Below are 18,634 nucleotides of genomic sequence, written 5' to 3' on the forward strand. Positions count from 1 at the left end.
GATAGATAGATAGATAGATAGATAGATAGATAGATAGATGGATGGATGGGTAGATAGATAAATATTTAGCATATTAGAACTTAAACATCTTAGTATTCTTTTGAAAAGAGTTTTGACTTCATAGACCCCCTGAAAGGATCTTGGGGAGAACTGCTGCAGAGAAGAACTTAAAAGAGGGGGAAATAGTTACATCCAGAAGATCACAAGAGACAAGGTCTATGAAAGGAACTAGTGGGAAGACCCATGGCTTCAAATATCTATATACAAATATCCAAACTTTAGGCAACAAACAAAAGAAACTAGAGGTCCAGACACAAAGAGGCAAATTTGACTTCATAGGTATCACTCAGAATCGGTGGAATGAAACAAAACAACTGGACCATGGCCTTCGGTAGTTGACCTAATTCAAGAGAAATAGTATGGGTAAAAGAGGGTAATATAGTATGTAAAAGGTATATTCTTGTAAGGAAATTAAGAAACAAGAGGAAGAGGCATGGCATAGAATATTTGGGTAAATGTCAGTGGGAGAAAAGACAAAAGCAATTCTCTCTTTTAGGAAATAATACAGAGCAACAAGACAGAAATAGGAAATAGGTGAGAAGTTTGAGAAACATCACAAGCCTGGTACCAGTGGTAAGCTAGAGTAGTGATGGAAGCCTTCAATTATCCAGACACCCAATGGAGATCTCTTTGACTGCCATAAGCTAATGACTAATGATTTCTTGGCATGCCTTAATGATAATTCCATCCTTCAAAAGGTGGGAAAAACCAAAAAGGGGATATTCTGTTCTGGATATGATTCTTACTAACAGGAAGGAACTGGTTCCTGGGGGGAGAATGATGAGAACCCCGGGAGGAAGCAATGACTTTCTTCTAGAGTTTGTGATAACAGAGAGGAAATCTGGGCACATCCGAAGTGTATCTTAGATCTTAGGAAAGCTTGTTCAAAGAGTTCAGAGGGAAGATAGGTAGGGTCCTATGCACTGAAGTACTACATGGGAAGTCAGACTAGGAGAGACAGGAGGTGCTTAAGAATAAAAGTCTGGAAACAAAGGGAAGCAATTCCAGTGAGTTCAAACTACTTGGGATTCTCTGAAATTGTCTGTTTTGTCATTTCTTACGGCTCACTGATATTCTATTATATCAACATACCACAATCTGTTTAGCCATTCTCCAGTTTTCTAAGAGGAAAATAAGATAGTCTCTTAGATTCTAGTTCTTTCCAAATCCCTCAACCTTCTTTAGCATCAGAAAAAATTATTCTTTGACTATTGCCTCACTAATGTTACCCTCCAGTTGACCTCCACCCCATCCCTATCCTGGCTTGTTTCACTGATAGGTTTTATGCATTTTTACATCAAACCAGTGTGTATATGCAAATATGTGTGTGTGTGTCTGTGTGTGTGTGTGTGTGTGTGTGTGTGAGACTGTCTGTGTGTCTGTCTGTCTGTCTAGAACTTTGCTTTGTCTCCTTTTTTCTAGAGTCAGTTATATGGTGCAGAGGATAGGGCACTGGGCCTGAAGTCAAGAAGAGTAGAGTTGAAATCAGGCCTCAGACATTTACTAGTTATATGATCCTGGACTAGTCACTTAACTCTGTCTGCCTCAGTTTCCTCAACTATTAAATGGGGATATTAATAGTGTCAGGGTTGTTGTGAAGATCAAATGAGATAATACTTACGAAAACCTTAGCACCGTGTTTGGCATATAGCAAATGCTTAATAAATGCTTGTTTCCTTCCTTAGTTCATTTCATATAAGGGTCAGGTTCATCTATTCCACAATCCCCACACTCCTTGTCCAATGTTTATATATTCTTCACAAGCACCCTAGTTATGGGAAATAGCTATTTTTATTCTTTTCTCTCTACACCACTATTTTCCTCCCTTTACCTTTCCTTCTCTTTCTGCTTGTAAAATCCTCAAAAGAGAACAATTTCTACCTCACCCCTTTCCTCTTGAACTTCCAGATTTTTTTTTATTTAACTCCCTCAATACACTTTTAAGCCATAAAGGTTCTGAAAGGACACTTGTTTCTTCTCCCTGTATTAGAAGATTAAAATATATCTCTAGTTGAATCTTGCAGGAAACTAGTCAGTGAGCATTTATGAAGCATTTTCTATGTGCTAGGTCCTGTGCTAAGTCCTAGGGAAACAAAGAAAGGCAAAAAACAAAACAAAACAAAACAAACAAATAAAAAAAAAAAAACAACCTCTCCTCCCAAGGAGCTTGGTCTAAAAGGAAGAGACAACATTCAAATAACTAGGTGTAACCAAGATATATTTGGGACAAAAACACATCAATAGAGGGAAGGCACTAGCCTTAAGAGGGATTGGGAAAGGCTTCTTGCAGAATGTGAGACTAGTTGAGACCTAAAAGAAATCAGAGGAGCTAGGGGATAAAGATGAGGAGGGAGAGAGTTTCTGGCATGAGAGACAGCCAGAGAAAATGTTTGGAGTAAGGAGATGGCATGTCATGTATGAGAAACATCAAGAAGGTGGCAAGTGTCATTGGATCATAGAGTATATCAGAGAAGGGCGTGGTGTAAAGTATAAGAGGACTGGAAAGATACGAAGGAAAGACCAGGTACTTAAGAGCTTTGTAAGCTAACAAACTTTAGATGCAGTAGGGAGCCGCCGGAGTTGGTAAAGTTGGTGTGTGTTTCTGTGTGTGTGTGTGTGTGTGTGTGTGTGTGTGTGAGACATGGTCAGATTTGTACTTTAAGAAGATACATTTGCTAGCTGAGTACTAGACTGAACTAGAATGGAGAGAGGCTTGGCACGGGGAGACCCACTGGTAGAATAATGTGATAGTCCATGTGTGAGGTGATGAGAGCTCATACCTGGGTGGTGGCAGTATCAGACATAGAAGGGAGAGTATATGAGAGATTTTACAAAGGTGTTAATGATAGGAGTAACCATTGATTGAATAAGGGAGTGAGACAGAGTGAGGAGTCAAGGATGACCCAATGAAACCAGGGATTCCAACAGGTACAAGAGAAGAGTACACTGTGGGTATGGAAAATAGCCAGTGTAAATATATGGATATTGGATATGGGGTGTCATGTGTGTAGAACATTGTACATTGTAGCAGGATCAACAAAATGAGAGGGAAGGATACAGTGTAAGGGCAAGATGGACTCAGACTATGAATAGCTTTAAATGCCAGACAAAGAAGGAATTTAAATTGATCCTGGAGGCAATATGTATTGGTATTCTTGGGGTTATGTGAGGGGATAGTGGGGGAGTGGGGAGATAGTGACCTGATCAGACTTGCACTTTAGTAAAATTACTTCAGCAGCTCTAAAGAGAATGAGCTAGAGGGGTAGAGATTTGAGGCAGGAAGATCAAATAGGAGACTACTGTAGTGGGCAAGAGATGATGAGAGCCTGAAACAGCATGGTAGCTGTGTGAGTACAGAGGAGGGGATGTTTGCTAGAGACATTGTTGGAATACAAAAGACAAGATTTTGTAACTGGTCAGATATGTGGGGTGAGAGAAAATAGGAATCGATAATACCAAAGTTGTCAGTCTGGATGACTGAAAGGATAGTAGTGCCCCAGATAATAGGGAAGGTTGGAATAGGGGCGAGATTTTTGGAGAAAGGTAATGAGCTCTGTTTGGACATGCTGAGTTTGAGCTATCTCTGAGACATCTAGTTTGACATGTTCAGTACACACTTGGCTATGTGGGGAGAAAACTTGGGAGAAAGACTGAGGCCAGATTTCTGAGGCATCTGCATAGTTGTAATAATTGAACCCATGAGATTTTATAAGGTCATCAATTTAGAAAATGTAGAGAGAAAAGAGAAGAAGGCCCAAAGCAGAGCCTTTGGGTATATCCACAATTAGTGGGCATGACACGGATGATTAATCAACATAAGAGAAAAAGCAGTTAGACTTGAAGGAGGAGAACCAGAGGAAAGCAGTGCCCTGAGATGCCAGAGGCAGAAGAGCATATATCCATGAGGACAATGTAGTGGACAGTGTCAAATGCAGCACAGAAGTCGAAGGAGATGAAAACTGAGAAAAGGCTATTAAAGTTGGTGATTAGGAAATTGTTGGTAGCTTTAGAGACAACATTTGCAGCTGAGTGAGGTCAGAAGTCACATTGCAGGGGGTTAAGGAGAGAATATGGAAAAAAGAAAATGGAGGCACTGGATCTAAATGGATTTTTGAAGGTGTTTGGATGAGAAAGGCAAGAGAAATATAAGTTGATGGTTAAAGAGGACCAAGTAAAGTTTTTTTTTTTCCCCTTAAGAACTAGGGAGATTGAAGAGTTCTGTAGACTACAGCAAAAAAATACAGTGAGAAAAAAATAAGAGTGAGATATTGAAGATTAGAGGGTGGGGGAATAATAGTGAGGGAAATCTGCTGGAGAAGACATGGGGCAACAGACTCAAAGGTGTATGTGGAGGAGTTGATCTTGGTTAGGAAAACCAATACTCTTTTATCAGAGACTAGGTGTAAAGGAGGAAGTGCTAGAGTATGACAAGAGCAATATGTTCCTCCAACCCCGCCCTTACCTCCCTACCCCCCATGCAGGTTAGATTGGTTTTTCCATAAAAGGTATTGAGATCATTGATTAGTTCAGGGGCCTCAAGGTTCAGATTGTGGACATCTCTTCTTTATCACCTGAGTACAAAGCAACCAGAAGCTTCAGGTGTTATTTCTGATACTTGGATGATGGATCACAATAGGTATGTCACCTAGAAGACCTTTGCTCACTGGAATTCACTCAAGGTGTCCTCAATGCCTATCCTTACTAAATACCCTCCTTTTATAGCTTTGTAAATCTTTCTTTGTTAAATGTTGAATAACTTACAAGTTATATTACATTTTGTTCCATTATTGAAATTAAATTATTATAGGACTAGTCTGAATCATTCTCAGCCTAAAACACTGAGAATAATGTCAAGAGGTTGTGTGATGAGGAGGGTGGGTTATCAGTTTCAGGGAAGAGAAGTGGAAGTTCTGTATGAATAGCCTTGATTCTTTTTTGGGGGGAGGGTAGTATAAAGTGGGGAAAAGAATGCTCTTTAAGGCTTAGGGCATGAAGAGAAGAATGAAGAGACATTTCGGAGAGTGAGATAGACAATCAATTAGAGAGGAGTAGTAGGATTGCTCTGCTGTAGAAAATACCTATGTGAAATTAAAGAACATAAATTTGTAGTGGATTTAGTCAACATGGTTGCAAGACTTGTTCAAGCTCCATTGAGCAGCATGTGAATAGGAGAGAGAGAAGCATATGGTAAGAGTAATTGTGGGTAGGGGTTTTTGAAGCAGGAGAGATGTTAAGAGAGGGAGAAAGAGGGAGGGAGAGAGAGAAAAAAGAGAGAGAGGGAGAGAGAAACTGTTTCACTAAGGAGTGGAGATTGGAAAAGGAAGAATATGAAGCAAAAATTCTGAATGGCTGCCCAGAAAAATACCGAGCGGTAGAGCGATTTAATGTTACAATAAAGAAGAAGACTAGGTTTAAAATTAATGAGGAATAGGAAGAGATAGAATGATAAGAGATCATGATTAGATAGAGGAACTTCTGAGTTCTTACTTATGGCAATGGAAAACTTCTGAGTGATAAAATCAAAGGTGTCCAGGAGTGTGCTGGTAAATATTTAACAACCTGCTCTCCAGAAAAGTGTGCTTTGACACACTTTTAAGTTTAATTTGCATCATTACTATTTTCTCCATCACTTTTTAAAGTATAGACATTCCACAAAATAATAAATCAAGCCCTGATTTGTAGAGTTTCTCAATGTCCAAGGTTTAAATACTCACATAGAAATGTAACAATTGGCTTTAAAAGTCCACCGGCATATCCCTGGGTATAAACATCTTTATACACTGCAGAGGAATAGTGGAAGACTAGCTGAAGGGAGGAGAATACATTGAGGAACTGGAAAATTTGGGTTTTAAAGAAACATCAATCCATATGTTGAAGTCCTCTACTAAAGGGGTAGGAGTTAGGGTAGAGAGAAAAATTGTGAGCCAATCTTTTAGCCTAATACTGCTTGTGGTAAGGCTGTCTCAATTGACTTCTAAGGGAAAAAGACATTTATAAATCCACTAGGTAAAGTTTTTGGTACTTCATTTCTCACTCACTAAATGGGGATAACTATCAATTAGAAAATATCTAAACAAATTAGGATGTATGAATGTAATGGAATATTACTGTGCTGTAAGAAATAATTAACATGATGACTATAGAGAATCGTGGAAAGACTTAAATGAGCTGATGCAATGTGAAGAAAGCCAATCTAGGAAAAAGATAAGCACATGACAACAACAAAGTAAATGGAAAAAAAATAACCCCAAACAATTGAAACAAGGTTGCAGAATTGCAGAGAACAAGCCTGGTCCCAAAGAAAAGCTATGAAATGATACCTCCTTCCATTCTTTTGTAGAGGTGGGAGTCCACGGATATGAAACATTGCACATGTCAGCTTTTTATTATGTGTTAATCAGTTTTATGGAATTTTTTTCTCTTCCTCTTTTTTTCTTTTTATAAAATCCTTTGTTATAAAGGATGGCTGTCTTGGAGGGAAAGGGAGGAGGGATGCAGAGGAAAATCTAGGTGAAGTGAAAACCAAAGATAATAAAATATACGACAAAAATGGGGATAATCATCCTTAAATTCCACTTCATAAAAGATTAATAACATGTCCTCAGTAAGTCAGACTGATTTCTCTATCAACCATCTTCCACGGACTCATTTTTACTTCAATGCCTTTTTTGTTGCATTCCTGAAATGTCTTTTCCTCTCCTTTCTTCCCATCCTATCCATCCCATCTCTCCTTCAATACCCAGTTTGAAACTTAATCCTTCCAGAAAACATTCCTCCAACTATCCTGTGCTCCAGCGTTCCCTCCATAGCCAATACCATAGAATTTAGTGGAGTATTTCGTGTGTCTGGGTAGTCTTTACTACCAGTCCAATCCAACAGAAAAGTAGACTGTACCCTCTTCAAGAGCATGGAATGTGCCTCATACCTCTTTTGTTCCCTTCCCCTCCCCCCTCCAAAAAAATTCTAGCAAAGTGCCATTCAGTAGATGCCAAATAAATACTTGTTAATTGAGTGAATCTTGGCAAAGAAGTTTAAAATCCTGAGCTGTGCCCCATCATTCTTAGTGCCTAACGGTTTCAATTCAGTTAAAGCTACATATTATTCAACTTGTACTTTAAGCGTCATGGGAAAACTGATGGGCCAGCTTTGTAATATTTTAAAGAGGTTCCATAGTGCTCTAGAATAGTACGTGGCTATAAGAGTTTATGTATATTTAATATACTTATTAAAATATTCAGTAAAGCCCATGGCTGCTTTTCTCTGTGTATTTCTCAGGGCTGAGGTGGGACTTAAATGTTTAATACTAATAATACCACTCATAATTCAAATTCCTCTAGTGTTTTGTTTCCTGAGGGACCTCCAAAGTCTGTCAATTCCACATGAATTGACTACAGCCCAGCTTGTTTGCCAGCATCCTACAGTGTGGATCTGGCCTGCCCTTGTATATCCAGAGGCTTTGTCATCTTCCTATGGGGAGGAGGACAGAGGGAGAGTTAGAGGTGACATCAAAGATTGCCCATGGCTCTTCTGCTTAGAGATTTCACTCACTCTTGTTAGCTGACACATGCTTTAATTGTTCCTTTTTGTTCTTTTCTTACCCAGCCCATATCAGCTCTTTTTCAAAGGATTCCTTTTGGCTCCCAAATGAAATGCAGATACTATGGAGCTCTGGGGCGTAACTCTTAGTCAATTGTATTCTTCTGTCTTAAAATAGGGAGGAAGGAAAATTGACTGTAGTCCCTCTGAAGAAGACATGTGAAATTCCATTGCACTGGCTGTCCCTTATTCCCGGAATGCTCTTCCTCCTCACCACCAGCTCTTAGCTTCCCTGGCTTCCTTCATGACTAAACGTCAAGACAACTTTCTGTAGGAGGGCTTCTACTAGATGCAACAAGGTGGAACAGTAGATGGAAGAGAACTCAGGAGTTGAAGCAACAAAGATCTGAGTTTGAATCCTGCCTCAAATACTTACTGGCTGTGTAACCCTGGATGAGTCACTTGATATCTGTGTCTGGGTTTCCTTATATGTAAATTGGGCATAATAATAGCTCCTATTTGAGAATCAAATGAGATAACATATGTTGCCTTTTTTGCGAACCTTTAAGGATTGTGTAAATGCTATTATTACTATTATTATTATTACTGTTGTAATAATTGTCATTATTATTATTATTTCCTAATGCCTCCTGCTGTTAGTGCCTTCTTTCTGAGATTCTTTCTTTCTATTCTGTATGTATCTTGTATTTACTCAGTTGTTTACATGCTATCTTCCCCATTAGTCTATGAGCTCAATGAGGGCAGGGACTACATTTACCTTCCTTGGTAGGCCCATGGTATCTGGAATATAGTAAGTGCTTAATAAATGCTCATTGACTTGGCCCAACTTGACTTCCTTGGGGACAGTCAAGGATAGGTTGCCAAAGCACACTTGGATGACTTCATTGGTGAGTCCTAAAGTAAAATGATGCCAATTGACTGAAAACTCCCCTGTCTGGTTAATTCTCTAGGTCACAGAGACACGGACAGGCCCTCTGGGCTGCAGTAACTATGATAACCTGGATTCCGTCAGCTCGGTCCTGGTGCAGAGTCCAGAAAACAAGGTTCAGTTATTAGGTAAGAAGTCTTTCTCCCACCTTTCCACAGCCACAGCAAGTGTCTGGAAACTGCTACTCAAGCAAGAAAGGGGGGAAAAACCCAGAAACAAACCAAAAATAAATTAACAAACAGAAAATGCATTCATTTCATTCTGCTAAAACCAAGACACTTTCTCTGGACCTTCGATCATCAAAGCTTAGGTTTAGAGCTGGAAAGGCCCTCAGAGACCATGGAGTTCAGCCTTCTCATTTTATATGTCTTCTTTCTCATAGATATGGGAACTGATCCAACTAGTAAATATCTGAGGCAGAATTCATGCTTTCCTTTTCCTTCTTAAGGAAAAATGTTGAAATGGCTTGCCCACTTCCCAAGTACCTGGATCTGTTCAAATCCTCTCCAAGACAGAGCTCTTCTGTAGTTACCTTTCTTACCCCCAACTTGTCTGTAGTGAAGGGAATATTGACACCAGCCTTCTGTAAAACGTACACGAGGTTTTCAAAATAGAAGAAAACTTAAAGATGCCAGGATTGCAGACATAGAGATGAAAGGGACTTTGGAGGTCCTTTAAATCAAACCCCTCATTTCACAGATTAAGAGTTCAGAGAGAGGTAAAGTGACTTGGTCTAGGTCATACAGCCAAGAAGTGACAGATCCAGGATAATCCAGAGGAGAAGGAAGGGGAGGGAAGGAAAAGGGAGGGGGGAGGGGAAGAAGAGAGAAAGGGGAGAGGAAGAGAAACAGGGAGGAGAAGGGGAAGAAAAGGAGGAGTGGGGAGGAGAAGGGATAGGAAGGGCAGGAGGGAGGGGACAAGGGAAAGGCAAAAGGGAGGGAAAGAGGGAAAAGATAAGGGAAGGGGTTAGGGGAAGCAGAAAGGACAGGAGGGAGCCTTGGTCGGAGGCTAATAAGCAAAAAGGGGGAGTGACGTTAGAAGAAAATTGAATTAGGTCTGGAGACAGGAAGATAAGCGGAGTTGCCCAGTCCTTGCACTCCATTTCCCTTTGACATCCTTTGGACCAAGGCTATGCAAATTGATATAGACAGAGCTGTTTGGCAGGGGAAAAAGTTCATTTTTCTTGAGGCTTAACTGAATGGGACTCTGCTTAAGATATTATTGTCTCTGCATTATAAAATCAATAACCCTCACCCAGGATCTATTATTACAAATGCCAACCAATCTGAGCCAGAAGCGACCTACTACTACCATGGGAGTCAGATTTTTAAAAAAAATTTATTTATTTTTTCTTAAGAAATGAAGAACGCCTGTTCCCTGGTGCTAACTAATGCAATTATCATCCATCCTTGCTCAGCTCCCTGGATGGTCTAGCTGGTGTGTCTGTGAATTAGTGATGGGTGAAGTTCAAAATGTCTAGTGGTTGGTTTGGAATAGTTTATGTCATTTAATTTTATAGCCCACCACTCACGCAGCTGTTGCTCAGGGCACCTCTGCTACAGTTGTGGAGAATGTTCCCATCAGGAGGGGGAGAAAACATGAAGGTAGGAAGGGATTAGGAGAAGGTAGGGAACCAGTGTACATGACATGGGGGCCCTCCTCAGAGCTGAACCAGTGGCGGGCAGCCTAGAAGGGGACGGTTGAGAGCAGCATGTGACACAGGTGTCTAAGTACAAAAGTGTGTCAACTTCAACTTTTGGGATGCTTTATGCTGTAAGCCAAGCCTGTGGGATTTAGTCTGCCTCTCTGGCCCTGTTCCCTCTGTTTATGTATGCCATAACCATGGGAAGTTCAGGGAAGATAAGAATATAGTAGGAACTGAACCAGAGGAATCCATGCTCTGTTGGGGGAAAGTAGAGGATAGCAAGGAAAGGAAGGAAGTAGGAAGGAAGGAAGGAAGGAAAAAAGGGAGGAAGGAAGGAATGAATCATTTATAAAGTACCTACTATGTACCAGGCACAGTACTAAGAATTTACAAATATTACTTCATTAATTCCCATTTTACAGTTGAGGAAACTGAAGCATAGAGAGATTAAATGACTTGCCCAGAGTCACACAGCTAGTAAGTGTCTGAGTATAGATTTGAATTCAAGTTTTCCAGCCTGCAGCCTGAGACTCCAACTGCTATGCCACTTAGCTGCCTTCTCTGCCTCCAGATAGATTACTTAACTTGGAGTCAGGAAGACCAGAGTTCAACTCCAACTTTCAACACTTACAAGATGTGTAATCTAGGCAAGTCTCTTGATCTCACTGGCTCTTGGTTTCCTCATCTGTGAAATGAGGGGGTTGGATTCAGTGCTCCCCTTTCCAGTTCTAAAGCTGGGGTCCTATGATCCTCTTTCCTTTTGCTCCCCTGTTCCCAACACTGAAGGAAGCCTCCCATTCCCTAAGTCACCAGACAAATGGGTTTGCTGGGGTGGTTCATCCTTTGCAGGCCAACCTTGGGAACACCCATGTATCAGGAGCCCAGGCCTCCCCCCACTGCAGATTATCCACAGTCAAGCTTTTAGCTGGTTTAAAGGTAGGTGGAAACTAAATAAGGGAGTTCTACTTCTCTGCAGTCAGCTCAGGTATGACTCCAGCTCTTGTTAACTTTATTGGAACTGAAGCACAGAAATGTTCGGCAGTTTGCTTTTTGTTAACACTGAGCTGCAAACATAGATCTGGGACTCCCTCACACCCAAGTCTAATGTAAGACTACCCTTCTCTCTATCAGGGGAATCATAGGGTGCCCATATTGAGAGATTCAAAGGCTCATAGATTTAGAACTGAATGTGACTTCAGAGGTCATCTCAGCCCCTTCATTTTAAAACTAACGAAACTGAGACCTAGGTAGATTAAGGGACTCAGTTGTGATTAAATAGAGAGTGTCAAAGTGGAAATTCAGCACAGGTCTTTACTCCAGAGCATGGTGTTGGGTTAGTCCATTTGTCCCCATTGCGGAATCAGTCAATGAGTTCCATTCATATTTCAAAATAACACATTTTCCGTTGTCTACTAGATTAGTGTGGGAATCTCAGGAGAAGATGCTGCCAAATGAAAACTAGGATTTTTGTGGCCAAGCCCCATTAAATAAGGGAAGGCTAAGGACAGATGCAAAGAGAGAGGCCAAGAAAGCACTGTCCAACCACAAATCTCTTCCTGCAGTTCTTAAACTCCTTATTTATCTGAAGACCACTTCCCATTTCCATACTCTAAATGCTCATGGAAAACTAGAAATCCCACTCTCTTACCATGAATTCCTTTGACCGCTGGACATCTCTGTCCTTGAGTTTGGGTGAGTTCCTGTGAGCACTAGTTCTTTCATATGTCAAATGCAAGGAAATTGACTGAGCTTTGGGCTTATGATGCTGAATTTCCAGATGCTCCCCTATCTGCCATGGGGATGCAGGGACTCCCTCACTCTCAAGCAGCTCAATGAGATGGAGCCCTTGGGTTTACTGTCCATGCACAGTGGGCAGGCTTGTTGGTATCATGGACTGAAACAATCTTGGAGATTCCAGGAAGAAGCTTAGGATCATAAAATATTGGACCTGGGAGGGACCTTGGGAAACTTCATCGTTTTCGTGTTATTGACTCCTTTGGCAGTTTGTTGAAGCCTACAGACCCATCTCAAAATAATGTTTTTAAATGCATGAAATATAATACATGGGATTACTAAAGGATCCAATTAAAACAGTTATCAAAATATTATTTTAGAAAACAAATGTTCATAGACCTCAGGTTAAGAACCCTTGATGTAGGGGAAAGGGAGAGGAATAAACATTTATATGATAACCTCATATGTGCCAGGTACTATACTAGTACCTATACAAGCACTTTACAAATATAGTCTCATTTGATCCTCACACCAATGCTAGGAGGTATGTACCATTTCCTCACTTTATATTTGAGGAAACTGAGGCAAAGAATTTAAGTGACATGCTCAAGGTCACACAGCTAGTAAATGTCTAAAGCCAAATTTGAACTCAAGTCTTTCCAACTCCAGGCCCAGCACAAAGATAGAGTTTTGGATTTAGCGTTAGGAATGAATTCATTTGCTGTGCAACCCAAGTCAAGTCACTTAACCTTTGTAAGTCTCAGTTTCCTCATCTCTAAAAAGAGAAAACTGGACTAGATGGCCTTTTAGGCCCCTTCCACTTCTGATTATTTTTCAGTGATGGAAAGGAGGCTCAGAAAAGTTAAGGATCTCCCTTAAAGTCACACAGCTAGTTAGTGGCGGAGATAATAGCAAAGATCTTTATAGTCCATATTTACACAGCATGTTAATGTTTATAGCAGACATTTTTATACATACATACACATAAATACATGCATATTAACATACACACATATACTATATATGCATGCATTATATGTATACATATACATACCATGTATAGATACACATAGTACATTATATTTACATGCATATACCCATATGTTATATATCATGTGCCCATACATTATACGTACATAAACATACATACACTATATGCACACACACATATTATATATACCTACACATTATACATATAATGTAAATATAATATACATTACATATACATGTATCCATTATACATACATACTGTGTGTAAATTCACATACATACATTGTAGGTACATACTATACCCATACATTATATATGCATACACCTATAGATCATATATACATGCACACACATACATTATTTTTATATATACATACACATATATACTCACATCCTATATATACATTAACCATATAATATACATTACATATCATACTATATATGCATACATAATACTATATATACACACATATACATGCACATATAGATGTGCATACACGTGGATATACATGTATCTCTACACATATACACACATGCACCCCTACATTATATATACATACACATACTATATATACATACACATTACATATAAAATGCACATTATATATATTCACCTTATATATACACATACACACATACTGTATATTACATACACACATATACATGCACATATAGATGTGGATATACATGAATCTATACACATATACATGCATATACCCATACATCATGTATACATACATATACCATACATACATACACATTACACATAAAATGTTCATTATATATACATCCTATGTATACACACACATACTGTGTATTACATACACACATATATACATGCACATACATGTATGTATACATATGGATATACATGCATCTATACACATATACACATATATACATACACACACTCTGATCTCTTGCCACTTATAAGCAGCATGGCCTTAGGCAAATCCCTTTATCTTCCCAGACCTTAAGTTCCTGGGCTAAAGCACAGGTTCCTAAGCTGGGGTCCTGGAACTTTGCTGTCATTGTTGTTTTTAATTTCCATAATTGTATTTTAGTATAATTGGTTTCCTCTATAATCTTATTTATTTTACTTTGTGCATTTAAAAACGTGGTTCTGAGAAGGGATCCATGGCTTCCCCAGGTGACCTAAGGAGTGCATGACACATGCACACAAAGGTGAAGAACCCCTGAGCTGGATAGTCTTTAAGGTTCTTTTCTTCTCTTGGGAGAATCTGGCTGCAAGCTGACTTTTTCTCTTTGACTCGGGCTGGGGCCTAGTTTGTGGAGTTGGTCGCTCTCCCCTGATGGTCTTTTGCCTCAGGCCTGCAGGTGCTGCTGCCTGAGTACCTCAGAGAGCGATTTGTGGCAGCTGCTCTCAGCTATATTACCTGCAGCTCCGAAGGGGAGCTCATCTGCCGGGAGAATGACTGCTGGTGCGAGTGTGGACCCAGCTTCCCAGAATGCAACTGCCCCGAACCGGACATCCAGGCCATGGAAGAGAGCCTGCTCCAGATTCAGGACACCTGGGCTACTCACAATAGGCAGTTTGAGGAGTCAGGTGAGATGCCTGACAGAGGTCCTGATGTCTGCCTGGCCACTATGGGGTGGTTCTCAAGACCAGCTAGAAAGGGAGCCTTGAGGCCTGTACTCACCTAGCTTTCCTTCCTCTCATCCCTTCTTTGGTTCTGTGTTCAACCAACCAAAAGAAGCAGACCCTTTGTGTGATGCTGTCAGAAACAAAAGCTAAGAGTTTGCTAGGAAACCCCAAGATAGGAGCCTTGTCTGGGGCCCCCACTGAAGACAGGAAAGAAATATAACATTTATAGGCAGAAGGGACTACGCAGAGACTGTTTAGACCAATCTCCCTGTGGGTGCACAGGATCGCATTATTTTCAGGAAGAAGTATCTGTTCAATGAGTTCATTTTATAAATGGGAAAAATGAGATTCAGAAGGTAGATAACCTGGGTAATGAGTAAACGGAATGATATTTGAACCCAGATCTTCTGAGTCCAAATTGAGTGCTCTTTCCCCTGTGCCATAAGATAGAAATGCTTTCCTGGGCATTCCTTAAGATGCAGCATATATTTGTGTGGAGACTTCCAGAGAGGACTCCTGTATGATTCCCAAGCTGTCCCTTGGAGATACTTATTTTCTTTTCCTCTTGCTCTGATAATATAACCCATTTGGTTTATCTCCACAGAGGAATTCCAGGCCCTGCTGAAAAGACTTCCAGAGGACCGTTTCCTCAACTCAACTGCCATCTCCCAGTTCTGGGCCATGGACTCCAGCCTCCAGCACCGTTACCAGCAGCTGGGGACCACCCTGAGACTTCTGTCCAAGAAGACCCATCGGGTCATCCGCCGCCTCTTCAACCTTTGCAAACGCTGCCCCAGACAGCCTCGATTCTGGCTGCCGAAGGAAAGGTGAGCTGTCCGGCCGGAGCACTCAGCCGGACAAGGCTGGAGCTCCAAGCTCCCCTTTGATGACCTGGGCCAATAAGAATAAGAGTGATGAGTCTCCATGAGAAAAAAAAAAAAGGACTAAGCTGTGTTGTTGATGTCATTCATTCATCTAATAAATATTTATAAACAAAAGGAAAAGGAAGTTCAGAAGGGGAGAAAAATGAACAGGGCAATTTTGTTACTACTGTGTTTATTTTAACATATACTTTTAATGAAAACAAGCTAAGGGATAGAAGCTCACAGATTTGTATGCATTTCTCCTTTTGTTCTTTGCATATGCAAATGTTCATGATTGATTAAGCTTGTGATAAAAATCAAAAATATATATTTATGCAGCATATACTATATATCTAGTCATCACTGTGCTGAGGACATGAGAAGATACTCCCAGAAGTAGGAGAAGTGGTCTTTCAAGGAACTTTTAATTTCACTGGAATGACTAACTAAACATATGAGAAAAAAATGCAGAACAAAATAGGGGATGGGAGTGTGCTAGATGACATACTAGATGACGTAGTAGATAGTGTGGGGCCTGGATTCAGGAAGACCTGAGTTCAAATCTGCCTTTAGATACTTACGAGCTATATGGCCCTGGGCAAGTCACCTCTATTTCCTCAATTGTAAAATGCAGCTAATGATAGCACCTACCTCTCAAGGTCATAGTAAAGTGCTTAGTGCAGTGCCTGGTACATAGTAGGTACTATATAAACGCTTATTCCTTTCCCTTTCCTTTTCATTGGCATAGGTAACTTACAGCAGAGGAAACATCCTCTGCTGACGTAGGTCAGCACTTTCTCTGCATCTTATAGTCTTAGAGAGTTACCTAGAGCACTGAGGTTAAGTGACTAGTCCAGGATCACTCAGCCAGTATGAGTCAGAGATGGGACTGGAACTCACATCTTCCTGGTTTTCAGGTTGACTCTCTAGCCGATAAACCATGCTGCATCTCTCACAGGGGAAAGACAGCAAAGGATAAAAACTGTTTGTGGGCACCAGGGGGCAAAGCGATGACAAAGGAAGCCAGAGACAGGGAGCGATGGGTATAGATCTATGGGTGGGAGACAGGAAATCCTTCCAGGCAGGTAGAACAGCCTGTGAGGTGAGGGAGGTGTTTCATGACAGGTGAGGGTACAATAAGTCAATGAGCCTTCCTGCAGAGGAGGGGGCAGGATAGCAGGCCATAAGCAGTGAGATCAAGTGGGTCAGCAGAATCGTTTGATGGAGAGCTTGCTGACAATGGTAAAGAAGTGATTCTGAATTCAAGGGAGCCACTGTGGATTTTAGAGCCAAGGTAAAAATATGGTAAAAATGGTCATGCAAAGAGCTCTACTTTGTGAATCCCAAAACCAAGATAAATTCAAATTTCCTTGGTTCTTATACAGCAGAGATTGAGCAAGGTGGGACATTCTAAGGAATACCATGGTCTTCTTTACTCAGCCATTGTTATACTGGTGCTTTTTTGACCCTTCTTTCCTTCTATTAAGCCTTCTACGTGAGCCTCTCTTGCTATCACCTAAGAAAGATGTCCCTGTGTATTTTACTGTGACTCTATAAAGCTTCCCTCTTATTTTGCCTCTCCAGACCCTTATCTTACTGGTGGAACCGGATCCAGTCCTTCCTATACTGTGCTGAAAGCACGGTGCCTGGGACTTTCTTGGAGCAGAGCCACAGCTGCACCTGCCCTTATGACCAGTCATCCTGCCAGGGTCCCATCCCGTGTGCCTTGGGTGACGGGCCAGCCTGTGCTGTCTGTGCGCCAGACAATAGCACCCGCTGCGGGAGTTGCAACGATGGCTATGTACTGACCCAGGGGTTGTGCCGGCCAGAGGTGGCGGAGTCTCTGGAGAATTACCTAGGCCTGGAGACGGATCTGCAGGACCTGGAGCTTAAGTACCTGCTTCAGAAACGGGATAGCCGCATTGAGGTCCACTCCATCTTCATCAGCAACGACATGCGTCTGGGCAGCTGGTTTGACCCCTCGTGGAGAAAGCGCATGCTTCTAACTCTAAAAAGCAACAAATACAAGCCAGGGCTGGTCCACGTGATGCTGGCCCTGTCACTCCAGATCTGTCTCACCAAGAACAGCACCCTGGAACCCGCCATGGCCATCTACGTCAACCCCTTTGGGGGCAGCCATTCAGAGAGCTGGTTCATGCCTGTGAACGAAGGTGATTTTCCAGACTGGGAGAGGACTAATGTGGATGCGTCAGCCCAGTGCCAAAACTGGACGCTCACCCTGGGCAACAAGTGGAAGACCTTTTTTGAGACCGTCCATGTCTACCTGAGGAGCCGAATCAAGTCCCTGGATGACAGCTCTAATGAGACGCTTTACTATGAGCCCCTTGAGATGTCTGACCCCTCCAAGAATCTTGGCTACATGAAAATCAACAGCCTGCAGGTCTTTGGCTATAGCATGCCCTTTGACCCTGATGCTATACGGGACTTAATCCTCCAGCTGGATTACCCATACACTCAAGGTTCCCAGGACTCTGCCCTATTGCAGCTCATTGAGATCAGGGACCGAGTGAACCAGCTTTCTCCCCCCGGAAAAGTCCGGCTCGACCTCTTCTCTTGCTTGCTCCGGCATCGGCTCAAGCTGGCCAACAACGAAGTGGGCAGGATTCAGTCCTCCCTGAGGGCCTTCAATGCCAAACTGCCCAATCCTGTGGAGTATGAGACTGGCAAGCTCTGCAGCTAACCTGGGGGCCCTGGTGATGCCCTGGGGCTGGGAAGCAGGGGGAGCCAGGACTGTCTAAACGGCCTTACCTTAGTGCCAATCGTGTGCATTTGAGCAAATGAGACTGGAAGGCATGGCTCGAGTCACGTGCCGGGGAGATAGGATGGATGCAGATGTGGGCATGCAGAAGCATAAACGTACACATACATTATCTCCCTCCCTGGGAGACAAAAATGAAGCAGAATCTGATTGGTGAAATCAGTGATTTCTGACCTGAGAACAGTTGATAAGAGAAGAGATTTTAAAAAAAACCTTCTCAAAAAAAAAAACACGCTGCAGAAATCTTTAAAAGTGATTCTTGCCATTCAAAGGAAAGAGAGAGAAAAGTGGGGTTGAGTATCGGGCCTCCCCCTCCAAGGAGTCACTTTTGTATTGTTTTTAACCAGCTGTTTCTAACAATGTAGTGGTTTTGTGTTCCCCATTTTGGTTTTTCAGTTTTTGTATTCTTACTCTGCTGTGCCCTCACAACACTGCCTTTGCCCTCAGAACCCATCCCCTTGGGAAACCCTTG

The 18,634-nt window shown here is 41.6% G+C and overlaps 1 protein-coding gene across 1 annotated transcript in view; it reads left to right on the forward strand.

Annotated features, from left to right (window-relative positions):
• Positions 1-18,414, forward strand: part of BRINP2 (BMP/retinoic acid inducible neural specific 2) — a 141,119-nt gene extending 122,705 nt beyond the window's left edge. Inside the window, exons 5-8 of the mRNA XM_027868350.1 lie at positions 8,568-8,673; positions 14,245-14,481; positions 15,125-15,347; positions 16,968-18,414. Coding sequence (XP_027724151.1) covers positions 8,568-8,673; positions 14,245-14,481; positions 15,125-15,347; positions 16,968-18,084 — 1,683 coding nt within the window. The 3' untranslated portion in view covers positions 18,085-18,414. The remainder of the gene's footprint in view (positions 1-8,567; positions 8,674-14,244; positions 14,482-15,124; positions 15,348-16,967) is intronic.
• The last annotated feature ends 220 nt before the right edge of the window (positions 18,415-18,634 follow it).

The sequence above is a fragment of the Vombatus ursinus genome, unplaced genomic scaffold (genome assembly GCF_900497805.2).
Source record: "Vombatus ursinus unplaced genomic scaffold, bare-nosed wombat genome assembly UNPS02014789.1, whole genome shotgun sequence".
NCBI lineage: Eukaryota > Metazoa > Chordata > Mammalia > Diprotodontia > Vombatidae > Vombatus > Vombatus ursinus.